Source organism: Lithobates pipiens, unplaced genomic scaffold (genome assembly GCF_037356315.1).
Source record: "Lithobates pipiens isolate NorthernLeopardFrog02 unplaced genomic scaffold, aLitPip1_a1.2 Scaffold_18, whole genome shotgun sequence".
In the NCBI taxonomy this organism is placed as follows: domain Eukaryota; kingdom Metazoa; phylum Chordata; class Amphibia; order Anura; family Ranidae; genus Lithobates; species Lithobates pipiens.
The window spans coordinates 634,894,478-634,908,117 of NW_027507758.1; the positions used below are offsets into that span (position 1 = coordinate 634,894,478).

At 48.9% G+C, this 13,640-nt stretch overlaps 2 protein-coding genes across 2 annotated transcripts in view; one reads left to right on the forward strand and one right to left on the reverse strand.

Moving 5' to 3' along the window:
• The window catches only part of LOC143989634 (uncharacterized), a 566,499-nt gene that overhangs the window by 109,560 nt on the left and 443,299 nt on the right, over window positions 1-13,640 (reverse strand). The window lies entirely within an intron of this gene.
• The window catches only part of LOC143989575 (uncharacterized), a 97,867-nt gene that overhangs the window by 6,885 nt on the left and 77,342 nt on the right, over window positions 1-13,640 (forward strand). Inside the window, exons 2-7 of the mRNA XM_077489765.1 lie at window positions 10,263-10,391; window positions 10,522-10,656; window positions 10,745-10,868; window positions 10,985-11,082; window positions 11,162-11,332; window positions 11,420-11,561. Coding sequence (XP_077345891.1) covers window positions 10,263-10,391; window positions 10,522-10,656; window positions 10,745-10,868; window positions 10,985-11,082; window positions 11,162-11,332; window positions 11,420-11,561 — 799 coding nt within the window. The remainder of the gene's footprint in view (window positions 1-10,262; window positions 10,392-10,521; window positions 10,657-10,744; window positions 10,869-10,984; window positions 11,083-11,161; window positions 11,333-11,419; window positions 11,562-13,640) is intronic.

A 13,640-nucleotide genomic window follows, 5' to 3' on the forward strand; every position in this document is an offset into this window, starting at 1 on the left:
ATAGCAATCAGTTTTACTACCGACATTTGGAGTTCAGACGTCAGTCCAACGAGCATGCTTAGCCTGACAGCACAGTGCATAGATGACAAATTTCAATTGCAAAACATCCTACTTAACGCATGCAAGTTTGTTGGATCACATACTGCAGCAGCAATACCTGACGCTTTAAAAACCACGCTTGACACTTGGCACATTGAGAAGTCTAAAGTGCGTTTGATTGTCCGAGATAATGCGCAGAACATGGCAAAGGCAATGGAGGACAGTGAACTTAAAAGCATACTGTGTATGGCACACACGCTGCAATTAGCTGTGAATGAAGGATTGCTGAGTCAGAGCACCATATCTGATATTGTATCAAAAGGAAGAAAAATTGTGGGTCACTTTAAGCATTCTCCGTTTGCTTATTCCAGATTACAAGCTTTGCCGATGCAATTTGGAATACCACCGAAACAACTGCAGTAAGATGTAGCCACTCGTTGGAACAGCACCTAATATATGCTGCAAAGTCTTTTTGAACAAAAGTGTGTTTTAGCTGCATACATTGCAGATTACGAGCTGCCGGCAACACTGAGCGCACATCAGTGGATGTTAGTGGAAAATAGTTTGTCTCTTCTATCTCCATTTGGACAGTTAACAAAAGAAATAAGCTCAACCAATGCTTCCATTTCTGAAGTTATTCCCTTGATTGCTGCACTGAAGCGTCTGCTAGGAAAAGAGATAGAAACAGACCATGGCATAAAAACGGCTAAAACCACTCTACTGAAGGCTATCACCAACCGGTTTCAAGACACCGAGTCCTCCCCTTTGTACTGCATTGCAACAGTTCTAGATCCTCAATTTAAAGAGCATTATTTTCTCCAGCCATCTTCCAGGATGGCACACCTGAGAGATGACTGGTCACACCTGACAGGAAACACAATCAACAACAGAGTTTAAAAGTCCCCGCCCCTTCCTCCGACCCTCAGTTATTAATTGTGTTTCCCACAGATGGCATCAAAACCTTTTTTTGTTTTATTCTAAGGACTAAAAGGTCGGAGACTTTGGTCACCCACCGGGGGAAAGAGACCCAGAGCAGCCAGTGGTGACTGCAGGGGTCTAGGGGGCATTGCCCTCCCAGGGCGATGTGCTAGCCAGAGAGTTATTTCTGTGCTATGGATGGGTTATCTTGTACCAGGGGCTGAGTGCAGGAAACCTTGTATTACTGTGCAAGGGGACAGGGGAGATGTCTCTATTCACAGTGCCCCGGTGTTTCCCAGGTGCTGGGAGGAAGCTCTGCCTGTATATGCTCCCAGGAGGAGAGCTAGGACATGCTGATGGGCGCAGTGCCTGACCGGCGTTGGCGACCGCTACTGTGCATATCCAGAAGTCTCCTCGTGCCCCTGTGAGCTCATTTCCGGTGATTTGAGCATCACCAAAATGACGTCGAGCTGCAGCAGCGGAGGTGCTGTTTGCAGCCAGAGCAAGGTAATCGGACGCCGGGTTATAGCGGAGCACGATACCGGCAGAACACCAGCAAAACACCGGGTGGGGAAAGCGGTAGCAGAGGGGGAAACGGAAGGTCCCATCTGGTCTAAGACGTACTCCAGCCTGCTGGGCAGACACAAGAGTATGGAGAATTAGGAGGGACCTGACCAAGCAGCTACTGAGGTTGCCGCAGGGGTTGAGTACACCTGCTGCAAAGGAGGGGGGAACGGAGTGGGGGTGGCCCTATTTCCCTCTTCCCCAAAAAGACACTGGGTAGCTTATGCAGTGTTATATTGCCATTCATAGGTCCTGAATGCCCTGCCCAGGGATCGACCAGTAGGTCCTAACCCAAAGCTACTTCCAAGTCTAGGCACTGTGGGTATTGTAATGATAAGCTTTTGCAAAGCCATAGCAAGCCTTTTTGTGGAAAATGCATCTTTAAGCTGGCAGACAAGGAGACAGCACAAGTTGTGAAGGAATGCCGGGCGCTGCAGTAAGAGATGCTAGCAACCCTTCAGCCCTTTAGGACAATGTTTGAAAAACATCAGACCCCATCAGGAAGGGACAGCGCCCTCTCACAGCAGGATATCTCCACCAGTTATACGGGGGGGTCCCAGGAACCTACCCTGTACCATTCAGATGAGGAAGAGGGTCAGGCTTCCGACAGGAGTTCCCGTAAGGAGGGGGAAGACTCTGATCAGGACAGCCAGGTGGAGGCTAGGCCTGGGGGACACTTCTTCTAAGTGGAGGACATGGAGGGTCTTGTTAAAGCTATTTGTGCATCAGAGGACATTCAGATGCCCTCTGCCCAGGTGTCCGCTCAGGATAGGATGTATAGAGGGTTGGGTAAGTTGCAAGCTAGATCCTTCCTGGTACACCAGTCCCTTAAAGACATAATTCAAAGGGAATGGAAAGAACCTGAGCGCAAGCTTCTAAGACTGAAGACCTGGAAGCGTAGATGCCCCTTTAAGGAGGAGGAGGAAGAGAAATTCTTTAAGATCCCTCGCTTGGAGGCATCTCTGGCGCAGGTTTCCAAGAGGTCGGACCTGTCCTTCGATAACTTGGGCAACATTCAGGATCAGATGGACAAGAAATCAGAGACCTTGTTACGTAGAGCCTGGGAGGCCAATGCCGCAGCTATGGGCCCCGATTTGGCCTCAGCCTGTGTGGCCAGAAACGCAGACGCTTGGGTTAATAGGTTAATGGACCACATCTCGCATAGAAAAGAGTCCAAGGAAGTGCTTGACTCCTTGGAGGTAGTCGGAAGAGCAGTAGCCTATTTGGCAGACGCAGCAGTGGAGACCGTGAGAACGACTGCTAAGTCAGCGGCTTTACTACACTCCACTAGGAGGGCCCTATGGGTCAAAACTTTACCTCCAAATCCCGGCTGTGTGGTATCCCCTTCGAGGGCTCCCTGATGTTTGGTTCGGGGCTTGAGCAAGTACTTTCCCGATCCACAGAGAAGGGTAAGAAATCCCCTACAAAGCCAAAGAAAGAGAAAGGGAAGAAATTTTTTTGAGGCCCCTTGGCAAAAGGTCAGTCTAGGGGTAAAAGTGACCAGAGGAAGAAGTGGGGACTTGGCAAGGACAAGAAAATGAGCGGGAATCCTTTTTTTCTGGCCATGGACCTTCCAGCAAAGAAACTAAATGACGCCAACATAAAGGTTGGCGCACGGCTCTTGTGGTTCATGCCGCAATGGGAGAGAATGACACAGAGTCCTTATATGCTAAATCTCATAAGAGAAGGATAAGGGTTGGAATTTCTGGGGACCACCCCTCAGAATTTTCTGGTTACCTGTCTTCCCAAGGGCCCACTCAGGGTGAGGGGCCTCTTGGGGAGTATTTGAGAACTCGCAGAGCAGGAAGTAATTATTCCGGTTCCAGTGAGTCAGCGGGCGCTCGGGTTTTATTCCCATATTTTCGTGGTCCCGAAGCCTAATCATAAATTTGAGGATGTTAAACCGGTACTTGCTATACAAAAAGTTCAGGATGGAGAGTATTTACTCGGTAAGAAAACATCTCCAGAAAGGGGTCTTTATGATCACGTTAGATCTGAAAGATGTGTACTTGCATGTATCCGTTTGCCCCGGAACACCAGAAGTACCTGCGTTTCGCGGTACGCACAGAGTGGGAGGTAGAACATTGGCAATTCAGGGCCCTCCCCTTTATCCTTGCGGCCAGTCCGAGGATCTTTACCAAGGTTATCGCCGAAGTGGTATCTTTCCTACACCTCCAGGGGATAGCTCTGATAGCTTACTTAGACGATATGCTGATCTACAACCTGAGCCGGAAAACAGCTGCTGTTAGACAGGGACAGAGTGCTGGCCACCCTGGAGTCCTTGGGTTGGATGATGAGCCGGGAGAAGTCCTCCCTGGATCCATCGCCGTCCAAGGTGTACTTGGGGTACCAGATAGACTCGACGGCCCAAAAAATATTTCTTCCCACAGAAAAGATTTAGAAGGTTCAGGGAGCAGTACTGACTCTCCTCGAATCCGGGGAGGCCTCGTTAAGGAACATCATGAGAGTTCTGGGGCTCATGACTTCCTGTATCCTGGCCGTCACTTGGGCCCAGCTCCATTCCCGGGAACTCCAGGCTTCTCTTCTCTCCTCTTGGGACAGCAGAAGAGAGGCCCTGGAGGAAAGAGTGTGGCTCGGAAAGGGGGTAGTACACTCCCTACACTGGTGGCTCAACCCGAACAATCTATCGGGAGGTCGAGCCTGGTCACAATTAGATCTTGTAGCCATAACTACGGACGCAAGCGCCTGGGGTTGCGGTGCTCACTTGGGAGACCAATATGTCCAGGGGCCGTGAAACCGCAGCCAGAGAAGTGCTTCATCCAACTTCAGGGAACTGTCAGTTGGAAAGGTGCTAAGCTTTTTCAAGAAGCAGGTCAGAGGCAGGGAGGTGCAAGTATTTTCGGACAACCTGGTAACAGTATCCTACCTGAACCACCAAGGGGGAACAAGGTCGGCAGGTTGAGGAGGTTAACTCAAGAAATCCTGGAGGAAGCAGAGAAGAATATTCTCTCGCTTTCAGCAACCCACATAAAAGGATCACTCAACCTTCAGGCAGATTTCCTCAGCAGGCGGCCCGTTCTTCAGGGAGAGTGGCAACTGAACAAGGAAGTGTTCGCTCTGGTAAGGCGTCATTTCGGCAAGGCAGAGATTTGTTTGCCCGTCAGGAAAACACAAAGGTTCGGAGATTCTTTTCCATCACCAGGGAGCAGGGATACTTGGGGGTGGATGCCTTCGCTCAGAACTGGTATTTTGTTCTGGCGTATGCTTTCCCTCCCCTAATGCTCATTCCTAGGGTGTTGCAGAAGCTCTCGCAGTCAAAAGGAGACCTCATTCTGATCACACCCTGGTGGCCGAAGAGGGCCTGGTTCCCCACCATATGGAGATGGTCGGTTGTTCCTCTGCTGAGTCTTTCAGTTCAGCGAGATCTCCTTTGCCAGGGCCCAATTGTTCATCCCGACCTGGGGTTTCTCTCTCTGACAGGCTGCCTTTTGAGAGGGAAATCCTCACGGATAGGGGATGCTCGGAGAAGGTGATTGATACACTCTTAGGCCGCGTACACACGCGCGGACTGTTTGCCCAACCTTGTTCGTCAAACAGTTTCGGCAAACAGTCCGCTCAAAATTTGCATGAGCGGACTTGCCCACACACGAGCGGACTGTTTCAGCGAACTGTTTGCCAAACAGTTCGCTCAACTTTTGAAATGAACGGACTCGCCCACGTAAGGAGGCAAATCCGCCCATTTCGAGCGCGTGTACAGGTAGGCGGGGCCCGCGAAGGAGACGTCGCGGGCTCCGCCGCCTGGAATGGGCTTAAAGGGGAACCCCAACGCCGAAAAAAATCGGCGTGGGGGTTCCCCCAAAGTCCACACCAGACCCTTGTCCGAGCACGCTACCCAGCCGGCCAGGAAAGGGGGGCGAGCGAGCGCGCCCCCCCTCCTGAGCCGTACCAGGCCGCGTGCCCTCAACATGGGGGGTGCCTTGGGGAAGGGGGGGCCGCGCGGCCCCCCCACCCCAAAGCACCTTGTCCCCATGTTGATGAGGACAAGGGCCTCTTCCCGACAACCCTGGCCGTTGGTTGTCGGGATCTGCGGGCGGGGGGCTTATCGGAATCCGGGAGCCCCCTTTAAGAAGGGGGCCCCCGGATACCGGCCCCCCACCCTATGTGAATGAGTATGGGGTACAATGTACCCCTACCCATTCACCTGTGAAAGTACAAAAAAAAACACAACACAGGGAAAAAATATTTTATTGCACAGCTCCGGGGGTCTTCCGTCTTCGGGGGTCTTCTCGCCGGACTCCTCCGCTATCTGTGTGTAGCTCTTTTACTAGCGGAGGAGTCCGGCTTTCTTCCTCCCCGCCGCCGGCCTCTTCTCCCGACTTCGGGGGTCTTGTCCCCCTCTTCGGTTCTTCTGCCGGGCCACCGCGCCTTCTTGTAGCTCTTTTGCAGGCGGTGGCCCGGTCTTCTGTCGCCGCTGCCTTCCGTTCTTCTGTCGCCGCCTTCGGTTCTTCTGCTCGGCCACCGCGCTTTCTTGTAGCTCTTTTACAGGCGGTGGCCCGGTCTTCTGTCGCCGCTGTCGTCGCCGCCGCCTTCCGTTCTTGTTCTTCTTCTTGTTCTTCTTCTTCTTCTCCTGGAGATGTTGACTCGACGAGCTCTCCGGCCGGAATGCCAGAGCCGCGCTGTGCGGTCACTTATATAGTGACAATGGGGCGGTGTCACATGGTATATGTCACATGGGTTGGTCACATGGGTTGATGTCACATGGGGACTATGACATCGTAAGGGGGCGGGGTCACCATGTGACCAACCCATGTGACATATACCATGTGACACCGCCCCATTGTCACTATATAAGTGACCGCACAGCGCGGCTCTGGCATTCCGGCCGGAGAGCTCGTCGAGGCACCCCCCCATGTTGAGGGCACGCGGCCTGGTACGGCTCAGGAGGGGGGGCGCGCTCGCTCGCCCCCCTTTCCTGGCCGGCTGGGTAGCGTGCTCGGACAAGGGTCTGGTGTGGACTTTGGGGGAACCCCCACGCCGATTTTTTTCGGCGTTGGGGTTCCCCTTTAAGCCCATTCCAGGCGGCGGAGCCCGCGACGTCTCCCTCGCGGGCCCCGCCTACCTGTACACGCGCTCGAAATGGGCGGACTTTCCGAGCGGGAACAGTTTGCTCATTTCGAAAGTAGCCTACACACGGGCGGACTGTTCGCTCAAACACAGTTTCAGCGGACAGTTTTTCGGAATTTCCGAAAGACTTTGTCCGTCCAACTGTCCGCTGAAACTGTCCGCTGAAAGCCCACACACGGGCGGACTGTCCGCCCAAACACTGTTCAGCGGACAAGGTTGGGCGAACAGTCCGCCCGTGTGTACGCGGCCTTACTCAGTAGAAAGAGGATTACCAGACAGATCTACGCAAAGGTCTGGAAGGTTTTCTCCAGTTGGCTTCAGTCAAAGGAGGGATCCCTCCAACCGGTTCCAACCCTTCTAGATTTCCTTCAGGATGGGGTGGACCAGGGGTTAGCGGTTAGCACCCTTAGGGTACTGGTTGCGGCCCTGTCTGTATTTTTTGACAGAAGGCTGGCTCGAGACCCCCTTGTTGAAAGATTTTTGTTGGCCAGGGAGAGGTTAACCCCGGTAAGGACAATTAGGTTCCCACCGTGGGATTTATCCCTGGTATTGGATGCCCTGACGAAAGGGCCTTTTGAGCCGGTAGCTCAAGTTTCCTTTAAATTTCTTTCATTTAAGATGGCTTTCCTTCTGCCCATTACCACAGCCAGAAGGATTGGCAACCTACAAGCTCTGACGATTAAAGAGCCGTTTTTGCTAATCCTGGAGGATAGGGTAATCTTCAGACAGGATCCTCTATATTTACCAAAATATGTCTTCTGGGTTTCATAGATCACAGGAGATTATCCTTCCGTCCTTCTGCCAGAATCCGAGAAGTGAGAAGGAAGAAAGGTTCCACCTCTTATGCCACGTACATACGAGCGTACTTTTCGACGAACTAGGTCCGACGGACTTTTGGCGGATTTCCGACTGACTTTCCGAATGAACGGACTTGGCCACACACAATCACACCAAAGTCCAACGGATTCGAAACGTGATGACGTACGACCGGACTAGAATAAGGAAGTTCATAGCCAGTAGCCAATCTCTGCCCTAACGTCGGGTTTTCATCCGTCAGACTAGCATACACACGAGCGGATTTCTTGATAGGAACTGGGTCAGGCGGCGTAAGCCAGTACCAGTCCACCTTAGAGAGCACTCAACTAGATCTCTGGCGACCTCCTGGGCAGAGAGGGCAGGCGCTTAGATTGATCAGATCTGCAAGGCAGCAACATGGACGAGTCAAAAGACATTTCTGAGGCACTACAGAGTGGAGATGTTGTCCCCTCAGGACTTGGCGTTTGGCAGGAAGGTCCTACAGGCGGTGGTCCCACCCTAAGGTAGGCCTGAACTTGTTGCTCATCATCTCAGGTGTGCCGTCCTGGAAGATGACTGGAGAAAATTATCAGTTACACTTACAGGTAACGGGTTTTCTGGGAAATCTTTCAGGGCGGCAGGCCTACTTCCCTACCCTTAATTTTGGTGATGTTTTTCATTCTTCACAGAATGTTCCCTCTGACACTGGTGTGGGACTATACTTTGTCATAACTGAGGGTCGGAGGGAAGGGCGGGGACTTTTAAAATCTGTTGTTGATTGTGTTTCCTGTCAGGTGTGACCGGTCATCTCTCAGGTGTGCCGTCCTGGAAGTTTTCTCAGAAAACCCGTTACCGGTAAGTGTAACTGGTAATTTTAATATTGACAAAAAGCAGCGTGCACGGGAAATGATACAGGCACAAATGGAGGTGGTGGAAGCATCTGGTGAAGGAGTTTTGAGGTGTAGCACCGAGGAAAGTGAGAAGAAACGGTTGCATACAAGTGAAGAGGAACACGCTCCCTCCATATCTGATATGATTGAAGAAATTTTACATTAATGCACCCCAGTCCATAGCAGTGCCACAACAAGTGCAGCTACCCAACAGCTGGACATTTATTTAGCTGAACAGCCTATCGCCAGAAGCGACAATCCCCTTGAGTACTGGTGCATCAACAAACAACGTTTTCCTTTGCTTGCACAGATTGCACGCAGATATTTATCTGCCCCAAGCACTAGTACAGAGAGTTGGGGACTATTCAGTCTAGCATCTCATATTCTTGATGATAAGAGAAACTGTCTCTCCTGTGAGAAAGCTGAACAACTTTTGTTCTTAAAGCGAAATCTGCCACTTTTACTGAAATAGATTTATAAATCCGTAGCATAGACCAATTCATTTACCATGTTGAACATAGTAAATTAATTTGTATTGGACTGTGCTATTGGAAAATTGGAACATACAACATAGTATGACTGACTATCAGTATGTTCCAATTGTCTAGTTGCGCCATTTGTTGGTTGTTCATTGTAGTTCTTCTACAGTTTTTTGCATGTCTTCAATTTAAGAGAGAACTCCAGCTTTTGAACTACTGTACAACTACTGTACATACATAGTTTGTTGCTGTTGGTCCAAACTATGTCTGTCCGCAAGCTGTCATCCTGTTGCATGTGCAAAGGCAAAACTGTATGTTCTGTATCTGTGGCTGTCTACATACTCCAGTACTATACACTATGCCACACTGTGTTCCGGATATGGATGGAGACTTCCAGAAACACAGACTAGTCTATATTGCTTGCTGTGATTGGCTGAGCACCGCTGCTGTAGACTAGTCTGTCTTCCGGGAAGTCTCCGCTCATACTCGGGGGCCGGAACACAGTGCGGTCTACTGTATGACTATGTATGTAACCCGCAGCTACATACATACATTTTTATTGTACATGCAGCCGCTGACACCTTAAGGAGAAAGAACTGAATTACTAGTTCTGATTTAAGTTGAAAATTAATAAAATAAAAATAAAGTCTTCTTAGACTTAGTCTTGGGCATGCTATTTTTATATTATTTATAATTTTTTTATGCCTTTTTTTTATTATTATTTTTTTTTTTTTTTATGGTTCAATGTGCACTGACTGCAGTCTGAACTGCAGGGCATGCTGTAGTTACTTTAATTTATTATAATTTTGTATTTTATTTTTATTAAAGTACTTATTTCCATTACTGGATTGTACTATTCTATTATTCATAAAATAAATGATTACGTTGAATATGAATAATACAATGAATATAACACAATTTGATATATCAAATTTTTTGTTTTGTTTAATAGATATAAAAATAAATTTTCGGTATTGGTGCCGTTTCGGTATCGGTTTCAGTTTTCGGTATCGGTGTGTATCTATATATATCCGATAGTTTGTGGACTATAGCTTTCCTACAGACTAAACAATATACACTGATTTGAGTTGTTTTTTTGTTTTTACCAAGGAAATGTAACAGAATACCGTTTGGCTTAAATTTATGAAGATAATTTATTTTCAATATTTTAAAACAGAAAAATGTGTGTATTTTTTTTAAAATTTATATGGCAAAAAATGTCAAACTTAGTGGGGTTAAATCAGAACAAAGCTCTCTGTATAAAAATGTAATTTGGATACAGTGTTACATGAATGAGTAATTGTTATTCAAAGTATGAGAGCGCTGAAAGCGGAAAGTTGGCCTGGGCAGGAAGGGAATAAAAGTGTCCGCTATTGAGGTGGTTAAATGTACAGCAACCCTCCTATTACCCCCCCCCCCCCCCCCTCACATCCACATCCTATTATTGTGTGACCATTACCATCCAAATAATTTTTAATTTCATTTCCCAAAGTTATCCGTCTACAAGGAGACCTGTATAGATCAAATGACGGCACCAATGAGGATGGAGGAGGACCGGAGTCACATGACTGAGAAGATACTAAACCTCACCCTGGAGATCATCTACCTGCTGACCGGAGAGGTGAGGAGGATTCTGGGAGGTCACATGACATCACTCTTATCTCTATTAATAAAACACAGACCTGACCGGAGAGGTGAGGAGGATTCTGGGTTTCTAACAACATGATATTCCTATTGGTTCCTCAATACAGAGATTTCCCCTTGTGAAGTCAGGTGATCATATGACCATCACAGTGCCTCCATGTGACTCCCTAAAACCTGAGAGACACAACATGCAGAAGATTCTAGAAGTCACCAAGAAGATGATGGAGCTGCTGACAGGAGAGGTGAGGAGGATACTGGGAATTCTGGGACATTATCCAGTAACAGACAAGGGATGTGTCTGGATGGTGACTGTATCATTGTGTGTGTCAGGTTCCTATAAGGTGTCAGGATGTCACTATCTATTTCTCCATGGAGGAGTGGGAGTATTTAGAAGGACACAAGGATCTCTACAAGGACATCATGATGGACAATCAGCCGCCCCTCACATCACCGGGTAAGAGGAGACTTTATTGTAAAGGAGAGAGCAGTACGGAGGCTCCACCTAGATCCCCCATCATCTGATAAACACATAGAAACAATGTATTCAGTCAGTGTGTGTGTTTCCTACAGATGGATCCAGTAATGGGAACCCACCAGAGAGATGTCCCCGTCCTCTGTATTCCCAGGATTCCACACAGGAAGGTCACACCATCCCCCACCATCATCAGGTAGATGGGAAACAATCAGTGATAGTTAAAACTTAGAGAAGCATTTTGTGTTAAAATTAATGTTTTATTTTATATGCAGAGTGGAAACCTTGGGGATTATAATGTTGTTGGTAAAGAAGTGTATGAAGAGGATGAGGAGTATGAAGTGATGGAGCCACCTAATACCAGGAACCCACCAGAGAGATCCCCCCGTCCTCTGTATTCCCAGGATTACACACAGGAAGATTACACCATCCCTCACTGTTACAAGGTTAATGGAATGGAGCTTATAAAACGCAGATTGTTTATGTGAGATTATATTTTACAGATGATATTCATTATCATTTTATTGATTTAGAGTGGAGATCCAATTGATAAAGAATTTGAGGTTCAAGCAGAAGAGGAAGAGAGGAGTGTGAGGGATGATCAGCAGTCTATGGAGGAGGATGGAATAACGGGGACATTTATAGAGGAGGACACTCCTACAGAGATCAGCACAGGTGGGTCATTAACACTAAATACATTCCTTCACCCATACTGCTCACTGATTGGCCCAGAGTAGGGCGGGGACTGGATGATATCTGCTTGTAATACCCTGGTCACTTTCCTGAGTAGGGATGAGCTGCCTATTCAAGTCAATCCCATCTTCGACTCGAACATCGTCTGTTCGGCGAAATCCATAATTTACTGCGGCATCACAGCATTGCTGGCTGATGATTGGCCAAGCATGCACTATGACCCGCATGCTTGGCCAATCACATCGCTGTCAGCATAGAAAGCGATAATTGGCCATAGGCAGGATGCCTGTGGCCAATTATGGCTCAGGGGGTTTAGTACACGCCCCACACTATATAAGGCCGCCTGCGCAGAGGCCTTGTGTAGTGTTTTGCGTCAGCTAAGAAAGAGAGATAGACAGAGAGACAATGTCTGAATTACCTTTGAAGCTGTTGTAATTACAGTGGACCTTTTTTGAGACGAGTGCATCAGATTGCACCGCTGCTATTTGCAACATATGTCTCAAGCGTGTCTCACGTGGCCAAAACATCAGCCACTTGGGCACCACATGCTTGACCAGACATATGTTGACCTGCCATGCAGTCCATTGGCAAGCGTACCTAAAAGACCCACACCAAAGAACAAAGCGGACCTCTCCTTGCTCCTCATCAGCTGGGATCTCCAACCCCACTAGACCTTCATTCCTCTCTGAAACCTGCACTGAGAGGAATGAAGGTGTAGAATTAGGTGTGTCACAGCCAAGTACTTGCAGGCAATCTGCTAGCAGTACACCGACGTCCGATTGTACCAGGCAAATTTCTCTGCCTCAGCTGCTGGACCGTCAAAAGAAGTTCACTCCCAGCCATCCAGATGCCGGTGGTTAAATGCTAGCCTGACTAAATTGCTAGCACTTCAACTGCTGCCTGGAAGGTGATTCCGGCTCTCTACCGGCACGTGGAAGGCAATGTCCTTGCCTCGCTGGACAGGGCGGTCAGTGGTAAGGTGCGTATTACTGCTGTCTCATGGTCCAGCAGGCATTGACAGGGACGTTGCCTATCTTTCACGGCACATTGGGTGACTCTTCTGGCATCTGGGAAGAATGTAGGACAAGGTGCAGTAGTGTTGGAGGTTGTTCCTCCACCACGCCTCCAAAATGTTACTACTGGTTGTGACACACCTCTCTCCTCCACCCCCTCCTCTTCTACTTCCTCCATGGCCTCTTCCTGTGCTTTGTCCTCAGAACCAGTGGTGCTCTATAGGGGTTCAAGAGGCTACGCAAATACGCAGGCAAAAAGATGTCATGCCGTGCTTGCGCTGGTGTGCTTGGGGAAAATGTCAGGGTGTGAAGTGTGAGCGCTAAGAGGAGCGCTACTAAGTGCTACTTAGCGCTCACACTTCACACCCTGACATTTTCCCTAGCTAAAAGAAAAATCCCAGTTTTAGCGTGTTGGCAGCTTTGCATTTCTCTTTGATTGTGGCATTGCGCAGTGTTTTTTGTTTGCATAAAGTTTCCACTGGTGTGCTTGGGGGACAGGAGCCACACTGGGGCAGATATTTTGTCAGCTCTGCAGGGGCAGGCTGAGAGGTAGTTGACGCCACGCCAGCTTAAGCCAGAAATGGTGGTTTGCGACAATGGCACCAACCTCCTCTTCGCCCTCCGACAGGGACAACTGACCCATGTTCCCTGTGTGGCTCATGTCTTTAACTTGGTGGTGCAGCGGTTCTTGGGCAGGTATCCAGGCTTACAGAATGTCCTCAGGCAGTCCAGGAAAGTCTGTGTGCATTTCCGCCAGTCATATAATGCCAGTGCTCGGTTGGCTGACCTCCAAAATGAATTGAACCTGCCCAAGAACCGCCTAATCTGTGACATGCCCACCAAGTGGAACTCAACGTTGGCTATGCTGCAGTGGCTGCAAACGCAGCAGAGGGTCATCAATGAGTACCTGTGCGACTACGGCACCAGGACAGGGTCAGGGGAGCTCGGTTTTTTTTCCCCATGCCAGTGGGCCATTATCAGGGATGCATGCACTGTCCTGTCACCATTTGAGGAGGCCACAAGGATGGTGAGCAGTGAAAGTGCATGC